The 26140-nt window shown below is 48.1% G+C and overlaps 1 protein-coding gene across 1 annotated transcript; it reads left to right on the top strand.

Moving 5' to 3' along the window:
• Positions 1–338: 338 nt before the first annotated feature.
• LOC115405804 (phospholipid phosphatase-related protein type 4-like) lies at positions 339–18946 on the top strand. The gene is made up of 11 exons (XM_030115505.1): positions 339–422; positions 10665–10850; positions 11995–12124; positions 12287–12482; positions 13531–13588; positions 13688–13861; positions 14440–14575; positions 15011–15236; positions 15775–16390; positions 17789–17939; positions 18030–18946. The coding sequence occupies exons 1-11, from the start codon at positions 339–341 to the stop codon at positions 18944–18946; spliced, it is 2874 nt and encodes a 957-aa protein (XP_029971365.1).
• Positions 18947–26140: the final 7194 nt, after the last annotated feature.

Here is a 26140-nt window from a genome sequence, read left to right as displayed (position 1 = left end):
GGGGGCGTGCGTGCGTGCGTGCGTGCGTGTGAGTGAGTGGAGGAGTCCTCTGCGCGTCCTCTCCTCTCCTCTCCTCTCCTCTCCTCTCGTCTCCGGGCTCGGTGGAGCGGACAGCGCCTGAAGCCTCAGACCGCAGTGTGTCGGTGAGCCGCACCGGGAGACACCGACGCTCCGGAAAGAAGAAGAAGAAGGGCGCGATGGAGAGCTGTTAGGGGTCTGGGGACTCTGGGGGGAGGCGGAAGGGGGATTCGGACGGATTTCTCGCCAAAATTACGACGCTGATCAAGTACAGCTCCTTGTCTCCCGGTACCGGGAGAGACCACCGGACACCGGTCGTCATGTCCCGAGCCAAGGAGCGTCTGAAAGGCGGGAAGGAGACCAAGGACAGCGTCACTCTGCTGCCCTGCTTTTATTTTGTAGAGGTGACCGTCCATCTACCTACCTACCTACCTGTCTGTCTGCCTGCCTGTCTGTCTGTCTGTCCTGGTTCATTGGTGGGTTGTTGACTGAGTGTCAGTCCTCCTGTCTCTGCTGTTCCCTCTGCTGTTCCCTCTGCTGTTCCCTCTGCTGATCCCTCTGCTGTTCCCTCTGCTGTTCCCTCTGCTGATCCCTCTGCTGTTCCCTCTGCTGTTCCCTCTGCTGATCCCGGGTCAGACCTGCCCTGCTGTTGGGGCGTCTGGGTTTTTAAAGAGGGAGCAGCACAGACAGCACTGAAACAGAGACTCACTCTGACAGATGTCTGTCCCGGCTCTGTCTCAGACATCCCTCAGTCTGTCCTCCACCCACCAAATGATGCAAATACATGTATTCCCCCCCCCCCCCCCCCCCCCCCCCCCCACACACACACACACACACACACACACACACACACACACCCACACACACACACACACACACACACACACACACACCACCGGCTGGGGTGATGGATCCTGCCGGAGATGTGCTGCATTCCAGGGATCCAGACAGGCTGTAGGTCCTGCATGTGGGACGCCGTGCAGCTTGACAGCAGTGACACTGACAGTCTGTGTTCTCCTCGTCCCTGTTGTTTATGTCGCCACTGACTCTGCAGTTGCCAGGTGGTTACGATTCCTTATGCATGCAGATTTTTATGCAACCATTTGCATCCAACAGCTTTGTGAAAATGCATGTGATGCTGGTCAGAGCACCGTGACGGCGAGACCAGGACGCCCTCCACTCACAGTCCATTTAATCACCGGCATTAGGGACGGCGACGGTGACGGGTGTGGTTGGGTTCAGCTATCCCTGACAGATTGCTGTGTTCCACTCCCTCTTTCACAGTAATTGTTCTCCTCTCCTGGAATAAAGCCTACAGTCATGCTGCATTTAGTCATACGCCCCCGGGACGGTGGACAGCCTCGCTGCAGGCTCGACAATCTGCATTTCTTCTGCATTCAAAAGTACTGCCTCCAACATTAATATACCTGTAATAGTAGTAGTTCGTCTCCCATTGACTGATTAAAGAGGGAGAAAATGATCATTTCTTCATGTCTCTCCTCGGTTGACCTCATATTTAAAGGTACAGCAGAGATGATCTCATTAATCCCATTTTTTAAGCGCCTGGTTGAACTGCTCAGCTGAGTTGAAGCAGTCACTTCTTGACCAGTCGTTCACTGTTCAACAGGGATGTAAGAACATCCAGCTGTTGAATGGAGAAGCGACTCACTGCATCCACTGGTACCAGTGTGCAGGACTGACCAGGCTGTGGCGAGCTGGTTAGCTAGTAGCTTCTGTTACTGTGCAGCAAAAGAATTCACTCTAGGTGGTTTTATCATTACACTGCAGAGCTGGTGGTTGACCAGGGTTCTAACGGTTTGTGTTGAGATTTTGTGTCTCTCTGCAGAAGTTGCGTGACTCTGAGCAGACCTGTTGTGGCCGGTCTGTCTGTGGAGGACTATCTGGGTCAGGCTGAAGGAGGGAGACAGTTTCTCCTGCTCACTCTGTGAAGTCCAGCAGCCTTGGATCTGATTTGTCCAGGATAGACTGACCTCGGCACTTCAGCCAGAGAGCATTTAAAGCTTCATTTGCACCACAGTTACATCTCTTCTCGCATCTCTGATGTATAACGTCTACATTTTGTGGTGATTATTTGCTCATTATTGGAAAATCATTAACTCTATTATGAAGTAAATATTAATTTTACTGTTTCACTTCAGTCTGTACTTGTCAGAAATCAATGAAAAGATGCTTCAGCTATACTATGAAAGCATATGCTTATTTATCATCCATTCATTCATTTGTTCATCCATCCATCCATCCATCCATCATGAGGAAATAGAAATTTCTCTCCGCATCCTGACAGATTTATGTGAACAGACGTCTGAGGTGGATCACTATTATAAAGACTACACTCAATTTGGATCTCTACGAACGGATATTTTTTTTTGCAATTTCCACCATTCCACTATTCCTAACTCACAGAGACACACACACACACACACACACACACACACACACACACAATCAAAATATCTGTAAACAGCTTCCCATTTGCTCGTCATCATGTATTATGAAATACATTCTATTTTGTAATGCAGCTACGTTTTCTAGGGCCTTTCTTTGGTTAATTTGTAGATTTTTTGAGACTATTTTCTGATGACCTGATCTACAAATTGAGTGTTTCCATTTTTCTGTGGAGCGATTTCGCAGGAACATCAGCAAGGATGAACAAACTGCCGCTGTAGGGTAAACATAATATTGATCACCGCTCATTTCTACATGTGATTGACTGGAAATGATGGAGTTGTATGATATCTGTGTGATTTTGTGAAAGACTGACTGAACTGCAAGGAAAATGTTTTAATATGATTTGCAATTAGAGAATTATAAGATTTGGCACTAGATTTGGTTGACAGTGACTCTTATTTCTCTTCATGATTTCATGACTGGTATACGTTTTTGCCAAGAGAGAGAACACTTTTACTAAGACCTTTGGAGTTTGTTTCATTCTGTGAACATGTATTCATTCTGATGAAGATGCGGCTCCATAATACAGCGCTGTGTAAAGTTTGACAGCTGCAGAGGTCAAAGAGAAACACAGACATCAGTAGGATGTAGCCTCGTTACCAAAGCCGGACAGTCCTGTGGGGAGCCGCCTCTGATCCACAGCGCTCACACTCCACCTGCCATGTGTCCGGTTTGCATGCCTGGTGAGTTGTACCCTCATTTAATTCAGCCTCCATTTGTGAAGCACAACTGTCTTTCTGCATTCTGCTTCAAGTCTGCACATTTTAAACCACCTTTCCTGCCCGTGTGGCGCGGTTTCCAAAACGCTGCTGTGGACAGAGCTCAGTATTTGTGTGAAGGCTAATTAGAGAAAAGCCTGTTTGCGTGCGCTTTACGCTGATTTTGTTGTTCCTCTTAAAATGGTGGTGCAGACACAACACGAGATTGGAGAGAGCTTGAAGTTGGCCTCCTTTTTCAAAGTCAACAACACTCTGAAGTGAGGCAAGAAAACAAAATATCCCGTCAGATCTCATCAGCGTCAGGTGACGGGGCAGAATTTCTCTAGCTTTGGGTCGAGCAACATTCAGGATCTGTCATCGTTTGTTGCTCTGCTCTCCCTCTTTTCCTCACAGAGCTCCTACATTTTCTCCCTCACACACTGTCACACTATCCTACCCACTAACTGGCTGCTAGGCAACATGGACCTCTTGAATGGAGTGTATTTTTATATCTGTGTTCTGAACTACAGACCTCGGGAAGAGGAAAACATGCTTCAGTACGCCAGCTCTGCTCCATGCACAGTCACCGCCAAGGCTTCTTCTCACGTGTCTTTAAAATTGTCGTCACTTCATCAGCATGCATGATACGGTCCACCCCGGAGGATTCGTGCTCCGATGTGATACGGCTGGTTTCTTGTCAGTGGAGTGGTGAGGACCTGATGGAGGAGCGATGCCCCCTTGTGCCTCTCTGAGCAGCGTTCTCTCCTGCAGCTTCACCAGCTGCACAGTTTGGGGCAGTAAATCAGGGCAATGGGCTAATCACTATGCAGCGCAGTGCTTTTCCACACCGCTAACGAAGTGTTGCTCCGACGCTTTGAGTAGTGCTACATCATTGCTGGCTTACGATTCTGATGGGGCGGCGTGGTGAATGTTCCTGGGCGGCTCTCAGGCTCCACCTGTTAGCGAGGGAATTCGGAGACGGAGTGACAGCTTGTCTCCACTCAGGGTGAGAAGCCCAGAATACCAGCCCTTTAAGCCGCCTCGCAGAATCACAGGTTTCCTCTGGCTCCGGATGCACAATGTAATTACTGTCATTTGGATATTGTTATCCTGATATCGACGTGCACAATAAATATTGCAAAAGACTGATTTAACAGTGATGAAGAATGTTTCCTGCACAGTGCTTCCATGCTCTGCAAATCCAAAATGACAGAATTTTAAATATGTCAGCAGAAGGGTTGATTGATTTGCAATTCACAAAATTATGGTTTAAACTAGTTAAAAAATCTTGATTGATTCACAGCACAACTTTTTCACACTTGGTGGCTTCAGGGAACAAAGAAGGAGAAAAACAATACAGGAAAAATACCCGGAACATGGAAAACATGGGATGAGCTGTGTTCCATCAGACTGGACAGGATGCCACAGTAGATAAGTCCAGCCTGGTTAGAGTATTTTGCTGACCCAGTCTTTGCTGCCTTGTTTTCCTTCTTTAAATTAAAGCATTGATTGACACACATCACTGGCTCTGTGAGAGGACATCGTAACGAGTTTGCACTGAGATTGAAAGTGTAGTGCAGTGGTCTTTATTTTCTTATGTAATCGGCCCCCTCACCACCTGCTGCAGGTCCTCCCTGTTCGAGATGGAGAAGCACAGTTTAGCAGGTCAGGCAGGAAGCTCTCCCTGGCAGACATTATTCGGCGTGTTTGTTTCAGTTTCCTGAGGAGGGGTGAGCAGTCCCAGGAGCAGGGAGTCCGGCACAGAGCTGTCAGTTTTCGGGTTCGGGATGATGTGCAGTGTCCCATCCTCACCGTCTTTACCGGATGGCACACTGAGAGCAGGTCACTCAGTTTCTTTTGCAGGAGGACTGTGGTATAGGCGGACCTGTTTCTGTCAGTGGGTTTCATCCTAGTGGTTGATGTCTGCTGTATTTTGATTTTGTTAATGTGAACATTGTGTTTTAGCTTATTTCCCAGGCTGGTGAAGAACTTCTCTGTTGATGAAACTAGAATTTTGAATAAGACTCTATTATTCATCTAAAAGAAGGGGAAATGGTCAGAACCTTGAGCAAAATGTATAATTACATGCTTTAAACACTGTCACCATATGAAGAGCCATTTGAGTGTAATCAGCCTTTAACATGTGATTTTAAAAGCTGCTGAAGTAGGGGTGGGCGATCTGGCCTAAAATTTATATCATGGTATAATTTGAATCTTACACGGTAGAAGGTGTATATCATGGTATAATGTGATATATACATTTCAGCACAACAGTCTTTTCATGGTTACCACAGCACATGGTGAAAGCATGGAAGCAGGAAATGTTGATGAAGCTGAAGTGGAAACTATCAAATAACAGAGGTCAAGTTGCTTTGAATCTAAACCAGGTCCAGATTACAGATCAGAGGTCTGCAGTTTGATTTGACTTCGTGCCAATTTTTTTGACTGATCCCTGTCGGTGGCTAATCAATCAATCAATCAATCAATCAATTTATTTTTGTACAGCCCAGTATCACAACAACAGTTGCCTCAGAGGGCTTCAAGATGTTACATTGGTCGGTAAAAGTAAAAACAGTGAATAAGCATAATGGTAATATGTCAATATTTACAGTAACGAGACAGAACGAAGCAACCACCGCCTTCGACCCTCACATCCGGCAAGAAAAAACTCCAGAAACCCAGTGGGAGAAGAAGAGATCTTGGGGAGAACCACAGTATGGAGGGATCCCTCTCCCAGGGACGGACAGCTTTGGCAACAGCTAGCATGAGACAACAAGAAGTAAAGCCTAGGACTATGTTGAGGACAGTCCGTTGGACGGTCCAGCACAAGAACCACGGATCCCAGCAGTAGAACCGAAGCCAGTCCACGGGCAGGACCGACAGGAGTGTCCTCCCGGTCCGGACGGAGCTTGTTCGTAGGCCTTCGTAATAGTGGAGTCAGCAACTGAAACTGGAGAAGACTCCCCCTCGAAGGAGTAGCTAAGCTAACAGCTGACTGAGGCGCTGCTGTCAGCAGCTACTTTTACGAAGTGTCCCTGAAGGCAGCAGGAGCTGCGGCTCAGGTTGTTCTCTGAATCAGAGGGTTTCAGGTGTTTCACAGGTAAAGAAGGTTCAGGAGGAGCTGGATGCTGACAGGTTAGTGGGCGGAGTTACTGCCTCCGTGAAGCAGCTGCCTCAGATTCTCTAAATCATCTGGCGACCAGGTATTAAAGGAGCTGTATCATGCTTTTTTAGCTAGTCCAAACCCTAGAAATGGCATTAACATGGTAATAGTTTACTTTTGGCGCTAAGGAAAAGTCATTTTGTGTGAAATAAAAGATTTTCTGGGGCTAATTCTGAAACCCGTAAGAGAAAACGCTCCGTTTCACTGAAATCCCGCCTCTCCCCCTGTGGACTTTGACTGACAGCTACTTCAACCAATCAGCGCTTCAAAACAAATACGCTGGCTAGCTTTAGCTCTTTAGCTCTAGCTTCTTTACAGCAAAGACACGCGAAAACGTCTTTTCCTGTGAGAAACTCACCAAGCGCAGACCCTCCAGACCCTCCAGACCCTCCAGACCCTTCAGACCCTCCAGACCCTCCAGACCCTTCAGACCCTTCAGACCCTTAAGACCCTTAAGACCCTTCAGACCCTCCAGACCCTTCAGACCCTCCAGACCCTCCAGACCCTTCAGACCCTCCAGACCCTTCAGACCCTCCAGACCCTCCAGACCCTTCAGACCCTCCAGACCCTTCAGACCCTCCAGACCCTCCAGACCCTTCAGACTCTTCAGACCCTCCAGACCCTTCAGACTCTTCAGACCCTCCAGACCCTTCAGACCCTCCAGACCCTCCAGACCCTCCAGACCCTCCAGACCCTCCAGACCCTCCAGACCCTTCAGACCCTCCAGACTCTTCAGACCCTTCAGACCCTCCAGACCCTCCAGACCCTTCAGACCCTCCAGACCCTCCAGACCCTCCAGACCCTCCAGACCCTCCAGACCCTTCAGACCCTCCAGACCCTCCAGACCCTCCAGACCCTTCAGACCCTCCAGACCCTTCAGACCCTCCAGACCCTTCAGACCCTTCAGACCCTCCAGACCCTTCAGACCCTTCAGACTCTTGGTCTTGCTTGACTGTTGCTTTCAGACGATGGTTAAAGTTTATCTCCGTAATCGGAGTTACAAAAGCAGCAACGCTGATTGCCGAGGGCCCGCGGGGGGGGGGGGGGGGGGGGGGGGGGGGGGGGGGGGGGGGGGCGCTCAGGGGAGCCATCTTCACCGTGTGACGTGAACGTGGGAAACAGAGCGTTTTCACAGTGGGAGGGGCTGCCTCTCTGAGCAGCACAAACACTGGGAAAGCTTAAACACGCAGGCACGAAGGAAGAAAACGCTTTGGGGTGTTTTTGGTGAGAACATGACTATATAACAAGGTTAAAACATACAAAAAGTGAATTTTGCATGATACAGCCCCTTTAATGTTCGGCCGGTGAGCCGCCAGTTACAGATCGCTGTTATAGATGTTGCACCAGTCTTTTTCAGGAGCTCTTCCTCTGTCTGCTCTCCACTCGCCGCCATCGCTGTTGTTGTGTTCTTCTTCAAGGAACTGGGCATCGAAAAAGCTGTATTACTGCCACCTAGAGGATGTAATGTGCTATCGCGGTTGGGCGGTATGACCAAAATCCCTGTTGTGGGCCAAATTTATATCGCATACATTTATATCGTTTACACCGCCCAGCCCTATGCTGAAGTATGTATGGTCTCCAGATGTGACTGAGAGTTTCCAGCCCGGACGCAAGATAAAAACACAAAAATGAATTCAAAACCTGTTCAAATTCGACTTCTTGAGAAACTCGTGATGAAATGGTCAGATGTGGAATAATCAAGAGCTCATCATGAGTACACAAAGCTTCGACACTGCACCAATCAACCAAGACAAATGTTGGCTTTCCACAAAAGGTTCAAGCAGCGAGTAAATAACCGACATAAGTTGTTTTTCTGATTGATCAAACAGTAATTCAGCACCGTTATGAACTGTGAACCGCCCACCGCAGCACTGCAGCTCGTCAGACCGGGTCATTGTTGTGATGATTTGTGTTATTTTCTCAGATGGGATACGGTGTTGGGATGATGTGGTTGTGTATCGCTCCAGATTATATCGATCGGTAGTTCTCTGCAGAAGTGGGTGTATTCTCGATTGCTGCCTTCTTAAAAAGCACCAACACAATTTTTTAAAACTGTGTCATGCCAGTTCTGTTCAGTGGAATTCCATCCTAATTGTTTGCTTTTTCTCACATAATTTTGGTTAATTTTAATTTTGGTATAATTTATGGACTGGCTCGACATTGACCAATCAGATCAGTGAATTCAATGAGTGCTAGTCAGAGGCAGAGTAGAGTGGGTCATAGCTTCATCAGCAAGAGTCACTCCAGCCCATAGGCACTGCTGAGCGGTGCGTCGGGGACCATTTGGAAGTGGGAGAACGCAATTCTGACTGAAAAATAAGTAGGTCTGTGTCGTATATTCCCTGGACTACATCACCGATATTGATATATAATTGGTTGTTTCCCGACACAACCTGCATGCTGCCCTATTTTCATTGTCAAGAAGAACATTTGGATGAAGTACATTGCTTTAACAAGATGATGTCTCGTTGTTTTCCCACACAGAAAGTGAATTACGGCTGAGTTTAACAGGAGACGAGGTGAGTTCAGCCTTGTCAGGTGTAATGTGCCATTTTCACCCTGGTTTTCCACCTCGTTGGTTTCTGATAGCAGATGATCGGGTTAGTGTCGGGTCAAAGCGACCCCCCAGTGCTTCTCAAGCTGCCACGATTCTCTGGGGAAACACGTCAAGGAGTCAATTGGTTCCACCTACAAGGCTGTTATTTTCAAGTGATACACAGTCTTGGTTCTTAGCACCTACTGGTTGTCAGTTGGGAGGATATTTTAATCAGCCAGTGAGCATGTTGTCCTCGAAATTGACGCTGAAAAACTTCTCCCTTGGTGCAATAAGTGACTCCGTATTGGGCTTTTTTGCTGATGACCTGATCATCGGAGTCAGGTAGACGGCTCAGACATGCAGGACGCCGGCCCTCGAGGACATTTGAAATCAGCTTCATTTTCACAGATCCAAGTCATTTACTGGTGTAAGGGTCACTGTTGCTGTACTTTAATGATTTAGTCTTTTGATGGTAATTTGGAAAGTTTTCAGGACATTATAAATCACCGATCAGGTAGCTTGTATTTTTCAAGTGCAAATATTATCCAGCATGGTAATATCTACAAATGCTTCTTCTATTCAGTGTGTGTAGGAAAATCTTCATCTTCGCTCAGTGTTTTCCTCAGTGAGCTGAACCTGGACCGTATCTGATGCTGTCATCTCCATAGCACAGTCTGGTGCTGTTTTCTATTAGTCAGTATTCATATGAAAACAAGACAAACCTCATCCAGAGAGCCGGTGGCCTGGAGTGGATCCGTTACAGGAGGGCAGAAGTACAAAGTAAACTCTTCATCTTAATCACTTCAGTCAAGGTGAACTCCACACCAGTGCTGCTTGTTCTAACTGCAAAAATGTTGATGAAGCTGAAGTGGAAATCTGATAAGTCATTGCTAATCAGGCTCTATCCCACTCACTACGCAACAAGAGGAGTGATTACATCACATTAATGTGTGTCCAAAAGGTCTGAATTTATATTCCTCCTGAACCATAGCCTGGACCTTATGTGTATACATATAAATAAATAAACCATCCTCTTGGTCATCCACTTCGCCACTTCCCAGACCTCTTCAACCCTTTCTCTGTCATCGTCATTTTTATTTTAATTGTGATTTTTGTTGACTGAGTGAGTGGGCCGAAGATTCCCCTCCTCTGACTCTACGTCTTTCTGTCTTCAAGTTAAACCTTCCACCTTCCATCCCGGCCGGGGTCAGGGTATGGCACATTCACATCACCAAATGTTGGCATGTTTTTGGACGGTGGGAGGGAGTGTGGAGAACATGCGGTACCACCTCCACTGAAGCGGATTTTGCTTTGTGAAACCTTCGTGGATCATTTCTTTTCAGCGGCCTGCTGTGTTTAAGCTGGCTGCCGGTAATGGAGTAAAGTCAACACGAACATCCTGCAGTATCAGACTGCATTTACTGACAATGTGCTGATCATTTGCTATAAAGTGTTGTTAGTTTTTATTCCGTCTCCCTGAAGCCATTGCAAGAATGAAGCGTCCTCTAAAGCTTTGACAACCAGAGGATTGAAGTTTCAGTAGGTGGCTGAGTAGCCCCTCCGGGCAAGAAACAGGGTTTATTACAAGTACTACCCTGGAAATAATTAAGCCTTTTTGTAAAGCCGCCCACACGTGAAGCAGTTGTTTTATCTCTCACCTGGAATGAACGCAGCAGCCATCTCTCACTGAGGCCGACCAGCAGGTCAGAACTGCTCTGAGGGAACTGGAATTCCACGAGTTCTTTATTTCAACACCTCTCTCACCTGTTCCCCGCCACAGCTCCCAATCCTGGCCTCCTCTGTGGTCAGCCTTTACTTCCTGGAGCTGACGGATATTTTCCAGCCGGTGCATTCTGGGTACAGCTGTAACGACCGCAGCCTGTCTCTGCCGTACGTCCTGCCCAGACATGAGGTCTGCCCGCTGCCCCTGCTCTTCAGCCTGGCCTTCGCCGCTCCCACCGTCACCGTGAGTGCACGTACACCTGTAGCCTCACGTCAACGCCTGTAGCCTCACGACAACAACGTGGCCTCACGCCAACGCCTGTCCACTCACATCGACGTCCCTCAGAGGGGAAGACTCAGCCAGGCCCTCTGGAGCTGCTTTAAGCTGCTTCAGTGAAAAGCTGTTCTAGATTTTGGGAGTTTTATTTTTCATGTCCTCCTAAAGAACATGACTATCAGATATTATCCAAGAGGTTGTTGGAACTTTACATCAAAACTTCAGCAGATATCAGCGGAGATCAGAGAGTTAACCACTGCATGGAAACCATGGCAGGAGTTTAGATGTAATGCCTGGAAACCCTGGCATGAACACTCCTGTCTCCACATGATCAGCCTCTGTTTGGATCAAAAAAGGACATTCAAAAACAGAAGATAAGTGCTTATTTGATTTTCATTTTGAAATTCAAAAATTTAATTTCAAGATGTTTTTCTTTATCTGGGTCAGAGAGAAAGAAAACATAAAAACCCTGGCTGATTTTCATTTTCTGTGGCCCCAAAATTTATCTCTAATTATTAATCAGTGACCACAAAATACTAATTCAGTATACACAATATTAATTTGTGGACACAATTACGAGTTTTACACGTCATGTCTGTGTTCTGTACTTCTATCAGAGGAGGAAGATGTATATTTCTGAAGCTTTTCAAACACAGCACCGTCCTCATACGTGCTCTTACTTTGAAAATAGCACCTTCCAGTGCACATCATGAAAAAACAGGTGTTGTTTTTGTTTTGTCTTCTCACATTTTTGAAACATAAAATGAAAATCAGCCTGTTTTTAAAGATTTGTTTCACATTTTTTGACGCTCATTAAGAAAAATAATTTTAATTTTTGAATTTTAAAAATGGGAAAAAGACTCCGGAGTTGATGAGCCAAGCATTCATACTTTACTCCCACAGCAGAAGTTTCTGTTTCTGTAGAAGCAAAGTGAATTGATAATATTGACTTTACAAGCATAATCTCTGTCTTGTCTCAATGATGATAGTAACACAGTGAAAACGTGCTAATGCTAATGCTAATGGTCGCTGACACAGATGATTTTTGACCAGACCGCAGGTTTGCAGTCTGCTCCACCAGAGCTCCTGCTTCTGTGCTTCCTGTCTCCAGATCCTCATCGGAGAGGCCATCCTGTACTGCTACCTGTCCAGGAGGTCGTCCTCCACGCAGACCGAGGCCAACATCAACGCCGCAGGCTGCAATTTCAACTCCTACATCCGCAGGGCCGTACGCTTCATAGGTGGGAGGAAACGTGCACCGTGCATGCAGCTCACTCCGTGCATGTTACTCATGTTCATGCAGACAATTAGAGATCTTCAGCAGCAGCTTTTCCAACTAAACAACTGCTAAAGAACACTGAGCGTAGTGAAGACCACAGCAGAACGGTCTCCTGTTTCCTCAGGCGTTCATATATTCGGCCTGTGTGTGACGGCGCTGATCACGGACATCCTGCAGCTCTCCACCGGCCAGCACACGCCCTACTGGCTGGATGTGTGCAAACCCAACCTGACCCACATCAACATGTCCACCTGCGACGAAGCCTTCATTCTGGAGGACATCTGCTCCGGACAGGATGTGGGCCTCATCAACGCTGGACGGTAAGAAGGCAGGCAGGGTGTTGACACTTTCTGCAGTCCAGAAATACTGCGAGTTTAAAGCTAGGGTTGGCGGGCTGAATGAGATACATTTTTTTAAATACTGGTTAAAATGATCTTTATGACCTGATGGGAAGCAATTCATAGCGTGTTTTTAAAGTAGTTTGGAAAATATCCGCTCTCTACAGCAGGAGGAAAACGGGAAAAACAGCAACCAATAGTCTTGAGGGGACACCTTTTTTTAAACCAATCAAATCCCTTCGCCGTTCGACCTGCCCCCTGCGCGTACATGTCACTGGCGTGCACTGACCCTGGTTCAGTGCGTGTAGAAGGACGGAGCGTCGTTGCAGAACGGCGGAGAAGAATGTTTGGGGCTTTACTTACCGGTGAGTGCGCCATAACTTGGAGTAGTGCAAATAAAGAAAAACGAAGAAATGAAACGCTGAGGACAGGTTACGCCAGGAACGCACTGGACGCGGAAGCGCCGCGAACGTCTCCACGTCTCCGCTCCCAACGGGAGCTCCTCCAATGGGGTGGGAGCTGGGCGGAGCCTTGGGGAGATGCTACATTCGTGCTACATGCTAGCTTTCCAAGATCACCAACCCTAGCTTCAATGGATGAAGAATCTTTTTATTCTGAAGAAGATGGAGAACACTCAATTCAAAGATTTGATTTCTTCCTAGTGATTCTTGACATTTTTGCCATTTTTGCCATTTTACATATGTGTTAAATACCGTTGTTGCAACCATATAAAGAGACTTCATGAGCACCCCGGACTTTCTCCCAGCCAGATTTGGTCAGATGAGAGTGTACGCATGTTGCATGTTGCATTTTAAAACGGATGCTCGTGATGTGCCGTGGAAGTACACCAGACTCAAAGCTCTTGACTGTTTGGCTTGTTGCCCTGATTGTTTGTCCTTACATAGTTAGCACACACAAAGTCCTCCAAGTTTCCTCAAAGTGACTTTCCTGCAGCTGATGAATATTCAGCTTTGCCTCCATCTGCTTGAATTTGACTATTAGCATAATGTTTTTTTTCCTCCTGTTTCAGGAAGTCTTTCCCCTCGCAGCATGCCACCCTGGCTGCCTTTGCTGCGGTCTACATATCAGTGAGTGCTGCCCTCTTTCACACAACACACACACACACACACACACACAGATCTGTGGCATCCGTACAGAGTCTGATCAGCTGGGCCGATGTGTCTCAGATGTACTTCAACACGGTGCTGACGGACTCCGCCAAGCTGCTGAAGCCTCTCCTGGTCTTCTCCTTCGTCATGCTGGCCATCCTGGCCGGCCTGACCAGGATCATCCAGTTCAGGAACCACCCGGTCGACGTCTACTGCGGCTGGCTACTGGGAGCCGCCATCGCCGTCTATCTGGTAACAACCGTTCAGACCGTTTTCTTCACAGAGCTCCGTGGGAAGCAGAACATGGAAGAAGCGACATGTCAGGATGTAAACACCGTCTGTGACAATGAGATCAGCAAAGAGAGCCTCGTCACCGCCTTATTCAAAAGATTGTTCCTGTAAGAGATTTGCTCCAGAAGATCTTCAGAGAGGAAGCAGAAATGTTGAAAGTCCTGTAAAGAAACTGTCAGTGCCCTGATGACTCCCACACAGCAGTGCCCTGCAGCCCACACACACAGACACACACACCGACCAACACCGCCTGCCCACACTGTCAACGCTCTGAGGCTGTGATCCTCAACAACAGCTCTCCGTCAGCTGTGAGGCAGAAACGCCGTTTACTTAAAGCAGAAATGCTTCTGTGGATGAGATCCAGGTTTCTGTGACACATCCTCGTCTTTCTCACTCTGTCTGAGGAAATGTAGAGCTGACGAGGGAGCGCAGGCAGTTCGGACGCACCGAGTTATGTCATCTGCATAAAGATGACTTGAATCTTTCAAACTGATTTATTACAAACTGCCGTGTGTGTGTGTGTGTGTGTGTGTGTGCAGGGTGTGTACGCGGTGGGGAATTTCCAGCCCAGTGAGGACCGCTCCCGATGCCAGCCTGTGCCCCCCATCCTGAGAGAGCCCCCCCTCTCCTCCCTACCCAATGTCAGCCAGTCAGCAGTCAGCAACAGTCACCCAGGTAAATCATGCAGACTGTTCTCCTGGTCAGAGCCCGACAGATCATCACCACTGAATGGAAACAGCTCCTGGAAACCAGTGAAAACGTCGACGTTTCATATTCCTTCACTGGTTTAAATGTAAACAAAGCTACAAGTTACTGAAAACCATTCTGTCTGAAAGGTGCGGCCAGAGCGGAGATTTGGAAAAACTCAGTCTTTGTTTTCGCATGTAGACACCGGGAGACGGAGTTTAGCGCCACAGTATGAGACAGGAGTGTTATTAGCAGTGTGAAGGTGTTGCTAGCAGCTGAACAGAGAACTCCTGTAGGCTGCTCCGAAGTTCAAACTGAAAATACAAGATAGTTCCATTAAAATCCAGCCAAACAACATGTTAGCATATGTTGAGGACCTAGTTTTTCTTTTCTCACTGTGCGTGGTTTCCCCTCCGTCCTCAGTCCATCACCCTCTGGCTCCCGCCCAGCCGGAGCCCATCATCACCAGGACGTCGTCTCACGCCTTGTCCCCGGATCAGCCGCTGCCCATCCTGACTCGCAGCTCCTCCTACCGAGAGCCGTCCCTGTCCATGAAGAGGGCCAGCGCCGAGGTGGAGGTGATCAGTCCGTCCAGTCCTCAGGGCAACAGGGACAACATGATGACGTTCAGCAGCAGCACCCTGCCCAGGTCAGCCGCTGACCACCGATGTCTGTTCAGGAGAAAACAGTAAGATTCTGAAAGGACCAAATATGGTCAGTAAAGAGGCAGGTAGTTTCTGTTTCATATAATGTCTTTAATGATTCTGATAGCACATCAGCCGCGGAATAAAAAGTGTCCTTTCAATAAAAGTTCAAAAGCTGGACTCCTTATTTTGCCCTCAAAATGTCAAGATACGTCAAAATCACAAAGCCTCGGCTGGATTATATAAACGTGTCGGCGATAACAAGCTCTGCACAAATAAGGAAGAAAGAGAGACACTTTTAGTCATGGTGACTTATTCACCTCATTCCTCACTGGTTGGATCAGAAGGGTCTTCAGTCTCCTGTTGGAGCCGTCCAGAAGAGGTCGTGTGTTCAGTGTTCAGTTCAGGGTCAACCTGGACAAAATCCTGACAAAATTGTGCAAAATGATTAAAATCGAAGTGACCCGTTTGTACGACGCTTCCATTCTGAGCACAATGCTGATATAAAAGGTGGAACTTTAACTTTCTGATTTCTTCCTCCAGGTCCCACGGAGGCTCCTTCGTGGAAGAAGGGCGCATCCCACGGCGTCACGCCTCCATCCACGCGTCGATGGACTCCACCCGGTCCAAACAGCTGCTCAGCCAGTGGAAGAACAAGAACGACAACAGGAAGCTGTCCCTGCAGGTGATGGATGGAATCAGACCGGCTCCCTCCTCGTCCCCGCAGAGGAACATGGAGCTGCGCTGCTCCTCCGAGCCGTCTGCGATGGGCCTGGAGGCGGAGCTGCGCGGCGGGACCCACCTTCCCATGGCCGTCAACCAGGAAGCAGAGCTCCGGGCCGGGGCCCACATCCCAGCTCAGTACATGAAGCTGGCCGCCAGCTCGGTTCCCATCTCCAACCACAACCACATGGTGCATAACGGCGGCGCGGGAATGGCCGGCGGCGCCCGGGTGTCCATCCAGTCCAGACCGGGCTCCTCCCAGCTTGTACATATCCCCGAGGAGGAAAACCCCACCAGCAAAGACCAGGAGAGCGAATCAGAGGACAGCATGATGGACGGAGGAGGCTCAGTGAGGGAGAAATGGCTGCGGGTGGCTGAGAAGACCAGCATCCCCTGCAGACCCCTCAGCGCCGGAGGACAGCCTCGGCTCATGCAGGTCGGTTACAGCGGCGTTTCTGAGGATCCAGATCAGGATGAGTCCACGGGGTTATGAGGGTTTCTGAGGAATTCAGAATTTCAGTCTCGTTGTGGCTTTTAATTTTACCAACAAATTCAGCAATAAATGATGTGATTTTAATAGAATACTAGTTTTTTTGTGGCGGATGTGTCGCACAGCTCAAACAGACCTAAACAGACTGAAAACTGGTTTGAGGTTAATTTTGTGACACAAAGCTAACGCAGGAATGTTTGGCAAGATCTCAGGAGTTTGACACAGAAAATATCTTAAAATAGGGAAACAACCAGAAGTAAGAAAGAGCAGCAGATGTGTGAAATCGATGATATCAAGCATTGAGCATTAATCTGTTGGTGTAAAGTCCTGGTGTGTAGAATATCATCGTTTCTCACCCGTCTCTGAAACGTAGACAGAGTAAACATCACTGTTCATGACGCAGGTCAGTGTGTCGCTTTAAGGAGGGTTGAAATGAACAGGACACTCCAGCAGAGAGGTAAAGAATGAAGGTTACTGGCAAGCTAGCGTGCTAACAAACTTCAGCTTTCTGTGTATTTATGCATACATTAGAGGTTTTCTTAATTCTCGATGAGTCTTTAAGTTGAAGTCCCAGGATGTTGACGGCAGTTTCAGTCCTGGCAGGCGGAGCTCGCTCTGTGATGTCCCCGTTTACAGATGTGAAGTCAAAGTGATGTTGGAGCTTACAGAACTGTTCTTCTCTCCAGAAGAAACGCTGATGTTTGCTAAATGTTTGTTAGCCATCGGTGAACATTTTGAGGCCCCTCAGGTGTTCCAGGCTCCTCAGTTCTTCCATTTGGTGCAGCACTGCTCAGGCGTCAGCGGAGCCCTGAGCCTCGGCGCTCTGTGGCACAGCTTTGAAAACGGTCTCACCAGCGTGACGGTTTCACTGACCAATCAGCAGACAGCAGTGTTGTGGCTCCTCCTAATGAAACCTGCACTGATAAGAACTGCAGCGGTGAAAATGGTGAGAGTTGGGTATCGCACCTTGTTCAGTGGAAACACATGAAAACCTGAACCTTCCTGCCGTGCAGCGGAGCTGAGGCATCCGTCACACACCTCTGAGCCTCCCTTCTTCTGCGTACGTTTGTGTGTGTGCACGCTCATGTTTCACCTACTTTTATATGTACTGTACAAACTTTCAATAGATCAGGGCCAGAAACAGTGAATGAAGACCTGTCAGTAAAGCACGAGCAGATGAAGGGACAAACAAACAAAGAAGGGACCAGACAAAGAGGGAGTCGGTGTCCTCTGTTTTTAAACATCTATCATTCCTTCATTTAGCTTCGTGACCTGTTTGGAGATAACCCTTTGAAAGTGTTCATTCTGCTTCCTGCTTCCTGCTTCCTGCGTCTCCTCCTCCAGGTAATAGCCTTATCCAAGCAGCAGGGCCTGCTTCACTCTCCCCGCTCAGAGGACGGAGGCAGCATGGTCAGCTGCACCGGATCCATCCGGTACCGAGCCCTGACGGACCAGGACCCCTCTCCGCCGGCCTCCACCAGCGGGGTAGTGGGAGGTCTGTCCCGCCCGCCGCCGCCGATTGTTTTCAGGCGGACATCTCCGCAGCGCGGCGTGTTTAACGGGTGACTCTGCCTTGCTCTTCCAGGAGGAGGACTGGAACGCAGTGGAAGCATCGTGCGTGTGGAAGCCCACCCGGAGTCCCGGTCCAACAAGCCCGTGGTGAAGCCCCCGAGCACCGACGGGAGCGGCTCGTGGCGCTGGAAGCCGCCGGAACAAAGGGCTTCGCTGCGGCAGTCGGCGTTCACCCTCAACGACCTGAACCGACACACGGACAGCTGCGACTCGCTGAGGGACGGCGGCTCGGTGGACGGCAGGAGGAGCGTGGCCGAGACGGAAACGGAGAGCGAGGCGGGGGGAGACGGAGGGGGAGGGGGAGTTTACACCAACCATCCACATGTCGTTCACCCGCTACACCCCTTACATCCAAACAATCCCAACAATTTCCAGCACCCGGGTTTCAATCCCAACAATCCCAATTTCAACAACGCTCAGCCGAATTTCAATCCCAACTCCAACAGTTCCAACGTTCCCTTCGTCCCCAACGCCACCTTCGCCGCCCCCTTCCACCCCCACCCTCAGGCCGTCACGACCATCCGGGTGACCCCGGTGGAGGTGACGGCCGCCAGCAGCGACGGCGGCTCCGACTGCCAGTCGGTGGCGTCGTCCAGCCGCGAGTCCACGCTGAGGCGGAAGAGCAGCAGCAACACGGTCCACGTGCAGGACCGCGGGCCCACCCCGGACCTCCACAGCAACCACCGCCTCTGTGACGACGCCGACAGCAGCAGCCGCTTCCACGAGAACCTTCGCAATTTCCAAGAAAACCCCATCCACCACCCCAGCCAGCCCAGCTACCCCAACCACCCCGGCGTTCACCCCGCCCACGCCAACAGGCAACTGCAGGGTCTGTACGGCCGTCCGAGTCCGACTCCGCCCCCGACTTTACCCCGCCCCATCCTGACTCACACCCCACCGCCCACCCTGGGCCTGGCCTATAAAGAATGACTCTCCTCATCAACTTAATTCCTTCTTTCTCCCCCGAGATAGGCGGTGTGTCTGCCTGGACCGCGGCTAATACACACACGCAAACACACACACCCACCCCCACAACGTCAGGAAGAAATGAAATTGTTCCATCGATACGACACTGAGGGATAGAAAGTCAGGACTGTGCCTCCAGTGAGAGAGAACCCCCCCACAGCGTCTGAAGCGGCTCATTTCAGCTCCACTCGGTTCATTTGTGACTCCTGAGATTTTGTATTAACCTGATTCTAAAGTGTTTCGCAGTTTTTCCTCCGATCCGTCACTCCAGTTTGCAATAGATTCAAGATCCACTGATCCAGCCGCCGTGAGTTCAGTTGCAGTTCCATACAGCTGCTGTCTTTGTGTTTGGATTTGTTCATCTGGATCTCGAACCGCTGCTGGGTCAACACCAGGATCTGAATGACCCTTTGCTTGGCGTGACGTTCCGCTCGTCGCCCGGCGGCGGCGGACTCCGCCTCGTGCCTCGTCTCCCGCGATGAGGATCAAACATTGACGCTCGTCCTGCCGTCGTCAGGTGTCGCTGACTTCTGGACTTCACAGTGAGCCCACAGGCTGCCAGGGAGGACGTCTGGGCTCCAGAGCCGTGGTGTTTTTGTACATACTGGCGTGGGCGACGGCGAGGGAGAGCGAACCCACAGTCCTGATGAAGAGTGGGCTGTGGAGCCCCGTCTGGGCAATAACAGTATCTCTTAGCTGATGGTCGTGTTGTGTTTGTGTTGTATGAGAATATCATGGGGCATATATTGTGTTTAAATATGGTAAAGTAAGTGCTCTATTTTTTAACATGCTGTGTTTTAATGGTGTGCAGTATAACCTTACTTATCCTTACTGTGTAGAAGCTGGACCGGACCTGCACATGTGCAGCGTGCCGATCACCCCGACCGACGGCATCCACGCTCCAGTCCAAAGACTGAACCGATGCATTCATCCCTCCACGTCATCAGTGCTACGAATGTAATGACAATGCAGTATTATGGCCACTGTTGGGAAAAAATAATGTCTAATTTTTATATTGAAGTATTCTTGGATCGCGTTGAAGTTAGTTTTATGAGAGTAAAGTTTTATGATGGGAAGGAAGAAGATTGTACAAAGTTCAAATGCACGATCAAATCAGAGTTTAAAGTGTTATAATAATATTTATTATGAAGCGGAACGTGTCACTTCAAGGGAATGCCAATATAATGAGAAGTGTGTTTATGTGTTATAAAAGGTGCAGTATGTAGAATTTAAGAAATACCGTTGTGTGCTTTAGATGGCCAAAGGCGTCTTAAAATCCAGCAGCGCAGAACCTTTCAGATGTGACGCCGGCTCCTCAGTAGCTGCAGGAAATCTCCAGAACCCTGATATGTAGAATACGTGGAATATCACTTCTCTATAGGAAAAACCAAACGCTGCGTTTACCAGGCTGGACAGGGTCGACTCACCGTTCACATCTCGGCTTTGCTTTTTGTTTATTGGCTTTTTTTTAAGTTTTAAATTTAACAATATTTAAAAACTGAGAACCTTTCATGAGGTGATATTGTCCCAGGAATTATTTTGCAGGATTTCTGTGGAGCAGAGTTCAGTTTAGTGAGAAAGTAACATTCCATTCAGTTAGGGATGCACGATATTATTGGCACAATATCAGTATCGGCTGATAAAAGCTTAAAAACACGTTTATCGGTATCTGCAGATATGAAAGTTTCTGCCGATAGGCATGTTGAGACTTGCTCTTGGCGCACTATGGATGTCACGGCGCGCCCAATTACTACGTCACCTCATCGGCTGTGTGGAGGTATTTTACTATCTCAGAAACAGACAAGAAATTAGCAATTTGCAATGACTGTAAAGCTCAAGTGATGCGAGGAGGAGAAAAGCAACACTCCTTTAACGCTACCAATTTAATGGTGCATCTCAGGAGCCGCCATCCTGAACAGCACCAAGAGTTTCTGAAAAGCAAGGAGGAAAAAGCGCCATCGAAACCTGGCAGCGGCGTCTCCTTCTGTCATTCGACAGAGCTCAGGCATTCAGCAGTGACCACCCCAAGGTAAAGGAGATGCACAAGAAAATAGTCGAATTCACTGCTCTTGATAACCAGCCATTCAGCCTGGTTGAAGATGTGGGCTTCTGCAGACGAGTGATGCATCCGGAGCTCCGCTACGCCAGTCGTAGCCGGCGTTTCTTCTCAGATGTAGCCGTACCTGAACTGCAGCGCTCGGCCTGCAGCCCCGGAGAGAAGCTCCTCGCCGGTGCTGCTCACATCAGCTTCACTTCCGATATTTGGACATGGAGCGTAAGTCCCGTCAGCATGCCGAGTCTCACCGCACAGTGGATAGACCAGGATTTTAATAATACATTTCTTATTTCGGTAAAGTCGAATGATTTTTGTCTCGTTTTATGTGTGTTTCTTAAACACATTAGACTGTCACAATAAGAGTAAGATGTAAACTCCAGTGCAGGAGAGACTTACTTTGCTTTACAGTGAAAAAAAAAAAAAACTTTTGATTATCGGTATCATGGCCTCGTGGGTTCGCATCCCGGCCGGGTCATACCAAAGACCTTAAAAAAGGCGCCTTCTCGCCAGGTGCTCGGCATATACAGAGCGGGGTGGGGGGGTCGAACACACAGAGGTCTGACCCCCCACTGCAGCTTCCACTACTCACAGGCGCTGTGTGGTCTGGGGTTATGAAGCGGAGATTGGCGCCGCCCAACGCACTTGCAAGGGAGACTTTGACTTGAGTATCGGTATCAGTATCGGTATCGGCCAACAGAGGTTTCCATATATTGGATATCGGCAAAAATCCAATATCGTGCATCCCTACGTTCAGTTCAACAGGAAATTAATTAAAATAGACAAGCAAACATAATTATTTCTTCAGATCAGTTTAGTTTGCAAGTTTTTATCTCAAAAACACTCATTAGAGGTTTGCTATTTTAAAAATATATAGATTTGAACCTGAACTGCTGTAAATTTTGTGCTCGAGCATTTCATGTAAAATAAGTTGTATGTTGCTTCATTTATATAAAACAACTTTATAGTGATTTTTTAACACAATTATTTAGATAGAACGGTTCTATAAAACCCATTTAAAGATGAATATGTTGGTTTTCCAGTTTAACAGTGGCCCTATTACTCCAAACCTCAAATACTGCTGTACTATAGAAGATCACTCTACTTTTACTTTAGTATTTTGCATGAGTGTTTAAACCCATGGAGCATTCATCACTTCATTTCGAGCATTATACAAGTTATAGTAGATGTTAAAGGCAAAAAAGGTTTTTTTTTACCTTTCTATATCTATATATCTCTATATATACATACATACAGTGATATTATAGAAATTGAAGCAACATTACTCAAATGTTTACATTCTTTATTTAACTTAGTGCCCAAGTGCCATCAGCAGAAGCGTCTTGTGGCTGTGGGCTAGCCACAGAGATACCCAGTGATGGAGCGGGGGGGTGGGGGGGGGGGGGGGGGGTCCGTGGCTGGTGAACTGAGAAAGCACAATCGCTCCAGTGTGTTCTTGGGGCGCAGAAGGTGTGTGTGTGTGTTTAAGGGGGGTGGGGGTCACTGAGGGGTCCGGACCAGGACCATGTTCCACTATGAACTGTGTTCATGGTCACAGAACGCTTCTAAAACCTGAACTTCTTTACACGGCTGACTCTGACTGAGAAGGATTCTGTGGAAGTCGTCTTGGTCGACCGGTCAACAGTCAGAAAACAGAACAGCGTCAGAAGGAACCCAGGGTGAATTTATGGAGACCATCATTTTGCTACACATGTAAAATATTTTTATGTGATTGCGATTTGAGTACTTTTTTGAAAAAAGAAAAAGAAATATTTCTCATTGTAATAATCGAATTTTGCCAAAATCTCTGTGACGGTGCCACAAGAGCAGCACAATCACTGACTGGTGACCAGCAGGCGTGGGTTTTGTATTGTACAAATATTGAGCTTATATGTGACAGTTTGATTTATTGTATTTATGGTTTGTTTGTTTTTTAGCGTACCACACAGAACTGAGGATAACTGAAGCTGTTGGGCTGTGTGGAAGACTTCGTTCATGAGCACAGTCACATATAAAGTTTCACTCAGTGTTCTTGAAGGAGGCTCATTTCTGGAACGCTCTGTACCCTTCGGAGGATTTGGACATCTGTGTCATTTCCATGAAAAATGTCAGAACAAGTTCAGTTTGTAATTAAATTATGCTTTTCATTTATACAATAAATTATTCAAACCTCCAGCAGCACAGTCTGATTGGTTGCAGAATGTGGAGACTGCAGAGGGGGGCTGCGGGGCTGCTGGGACAGCCGCTGGTGCTACAACCGTTAAGGTTGGTGGCTCCATCCCCTCCGCCCACAGCTCACCGCCCAGAGTAGGATTACTACTGCAACGACACATCATCAGTGGGGAGAACCTGATCCCAGTGCACGTTCCCCATTAAAACCCTCCACCCTCCACCCAACGCCCACCACAAAAAATCCATCACCCAGCGCTCATCACCCATCAACCAGAACTCATCAACCAGCAACCAAAAGGCTCCACCCACCACCCAAAGTCCTCAACACCCACCTCCTAAAACTCACCACAAAATACTCATCACCCCTCACCTCCCCCCTCACCACCCAAACCTGCCACCCAACACTCAGCCACCACCCAAAGCCTGCATCCAAAACTCCCCACACACCACCGGGGCTCACCACCCTCCCTCCATCACCCTCCACCCACGGAGACCCTTCAGTAACGCTGACCTCTAATTTTCTTCCTGTGATATAAAATCCTTTTGGTCTCACATTTTGATTGATCTGTCCTGAAGAGATGAATCGACAAAGACAGGAAATGAAGCAGTGTGTGTTTAGTGAGCAACAGGAAACAGGAGAATCTAAAACACACTGTAGTGGACACGAAGCCTGTTTGCATGAAACCAGCTGTGCTTTCAGGGAGACCAGCTGAGATTAAACCCATGAGAGACCGGAGTGGAGGTGGACTTCTCAGTGAGCAAACGTATTGCAGCGTTACAGCAAATATGAATCAGAAGAAAAAAATCTGTGAAAATGAGACACATAAGAGATTTCTGAAAGACTGAAGGCCTGAAAAGGTCTGGAGTCGGCTGAAGAAACACTTCTCACCTCGACAACAGCAGCATCCTGCTGACGGTTGAGCTGACTCACACATCCTTTAGAAACGCCTTAAAAATAGAAGCAATCATACGAAATGCAAATCCTTTAAGACGTGAACAATTAGTGTTTTCCATTCATCTGCGAGCACACACTCCCTCCTGTGGTGCGCTGCTACACCAGTCCGACGCTCTGCGTTCATGAAGGCTGTGAAACTGAAGTTCTACTCATTTAGACTGACAGAAACTTTCAGCAGATCATGTCGATATCGGCTCTGAACTGCTGAGAAAACCCCAGACTGATCCGGAGAGAAAGGAGGAACCGCCGAGGCCCAACATGGAGGCCGAACGCCGCAGTCTGAACCTGCAGCCGTCCCACAGTTCTGCGTGAAACACACAGTGTGTGTAGCGCTGAGAAACTGACGTACTTCTGCCTGCTGTGGTAACGCCGCTCGATGCTTCTTCCCTCATCCGGTCCACAAACACGACACCCCCCACGGCGTCCGGCTCAGTCGTCATGGAAACGGGATGACGGGCTAGCTGCTGCAGGAAATGTAGACGAGAACGTGAACAGGGCAAAATATAAATATAAACACAGTACGTGCACGAGGCGTGTGTGGAATGGAAATGAATTAGGAAGGAGCGGCGCAGCTCGCAGAGGAAGCGTTGCTGTTTCCACGTGTGTGTCGGGAGTGTGAGGAGGCGCTCTGCAGTCTGAGCGCCGGAGCTAATGGGACCGAGCCAGCTAATAAGTATAGTGATTACACCAACACACTCCCGGCTAAACGGCGTGACGTTCGGTTTGAAGGTTTCAGCGCCCGATCATTAGTGTCACCGGCTGAACCCCGAGCGCAAATCTCTTTTAGTCACAGTGAAAACATGTTTTTACAGTGTAATAAAGATCTATCGGCTGTGATGCATCATTCAGATTGAATATTTAAGGATGAAATGGTTTAAAATCACCCTTTTCAATCCAAGCCAATAAAAATCATTCAACATTTAGTCAACACGGGCCTCCGCATAATCATGTAGATCAATGTTACATTAAATCAAATAAATACTGCAGGGATCATATTAATCTTTTTAAATCTGTTTAAGATTCATCACCAAATGTTGGTTTCACATATTTCCAAAGTTTTTGAACCACTGTCAATATTCTTAATGCAAATTAAACATTGAATCAGATAAAACATGAAACTGATTCATCAGCATCCAGTCATCCAGTCATCCAGTCATCCAGCGATCTGACGGCTGTGATCAGGACTGAAGTTCCCTAAAAAACTAGAAAAACGTGGTTTTAGGAAACCGTACAAGATCTGAACACCAAAGTTAGTCAAATAGAGACTTAATGTAAACCAAAAGGAAGGTTGTGGGTTAGATTCCACTCGGTTGTAACATGCTGCATGGCAGCAGGAGCTCCTGCCGGTGTCCCCGGCTCGCCTGTTCGCCGAGGCTGGTTCACGTCGGGGAGGGAGCTGCTTCAGCGTCACACCAACACGAAGGCGAGAGGGCCGTCAGCAAGTGGGAGAGCTGTGACCTGATTACACCCTGAACACACGGGGGATACACCCAGAATACACTCTGAACACACTCACAATACACTGACCGCACACCCAGAATATAGCAGACACTGAGGATACACTACGACCACAGTGAGAACAGACTTACTAACGTCTTATTACTACCTCTGAGCTGAGGCTCGCTTATGTACCCTCCTCTCTACCATCCCGCTCACTGCTGAGTTTCCATGGCGATAAGACAAGAGAGAGCGAGAGAGAGCGAGAGAGAGAGAGAGAGAGAGAGAGAGAGAGAGAGATGAGGGGCTTTAATACACATTTCTGAAAGACTGAAAGAAAGACATAACCCTGTGTGTGTGTGTGTGTGTGTGTGTGTGTGTGTGTGTGTGTGTGTGTGTGTGTGTGTGTGTGTGTGTGGGAGGCTTGGAGGGGTGCACATGCACCCTTACACACTGCAGACACGCTTTGATTGGCTGGTCAGAAATTCACCATGGCAACTACAGAAAGAGCTGCAGATGGGTTTTTACACACACACACACA

The sequence above is a fragment of the Salarias fasciatus genome, chromosome 18 (assembly GCF_902148845.1).
Source record: "Salarias fasciatus chromosome 18, fSalaFa1.1, whole genome shotgun sequence".
NCBI classification, from domain to species: domain Eukaryota; kingdom Metazoa; phylum Chordata; class Actinopteri; order Blenniiformes; family Blenniidae; genus Salarias; species Salarias fasciatus.
Note: the sequence above shows the minus strand (reverse complement) of the source record. Positions and strands in the feature narration are given on the sequence as shown.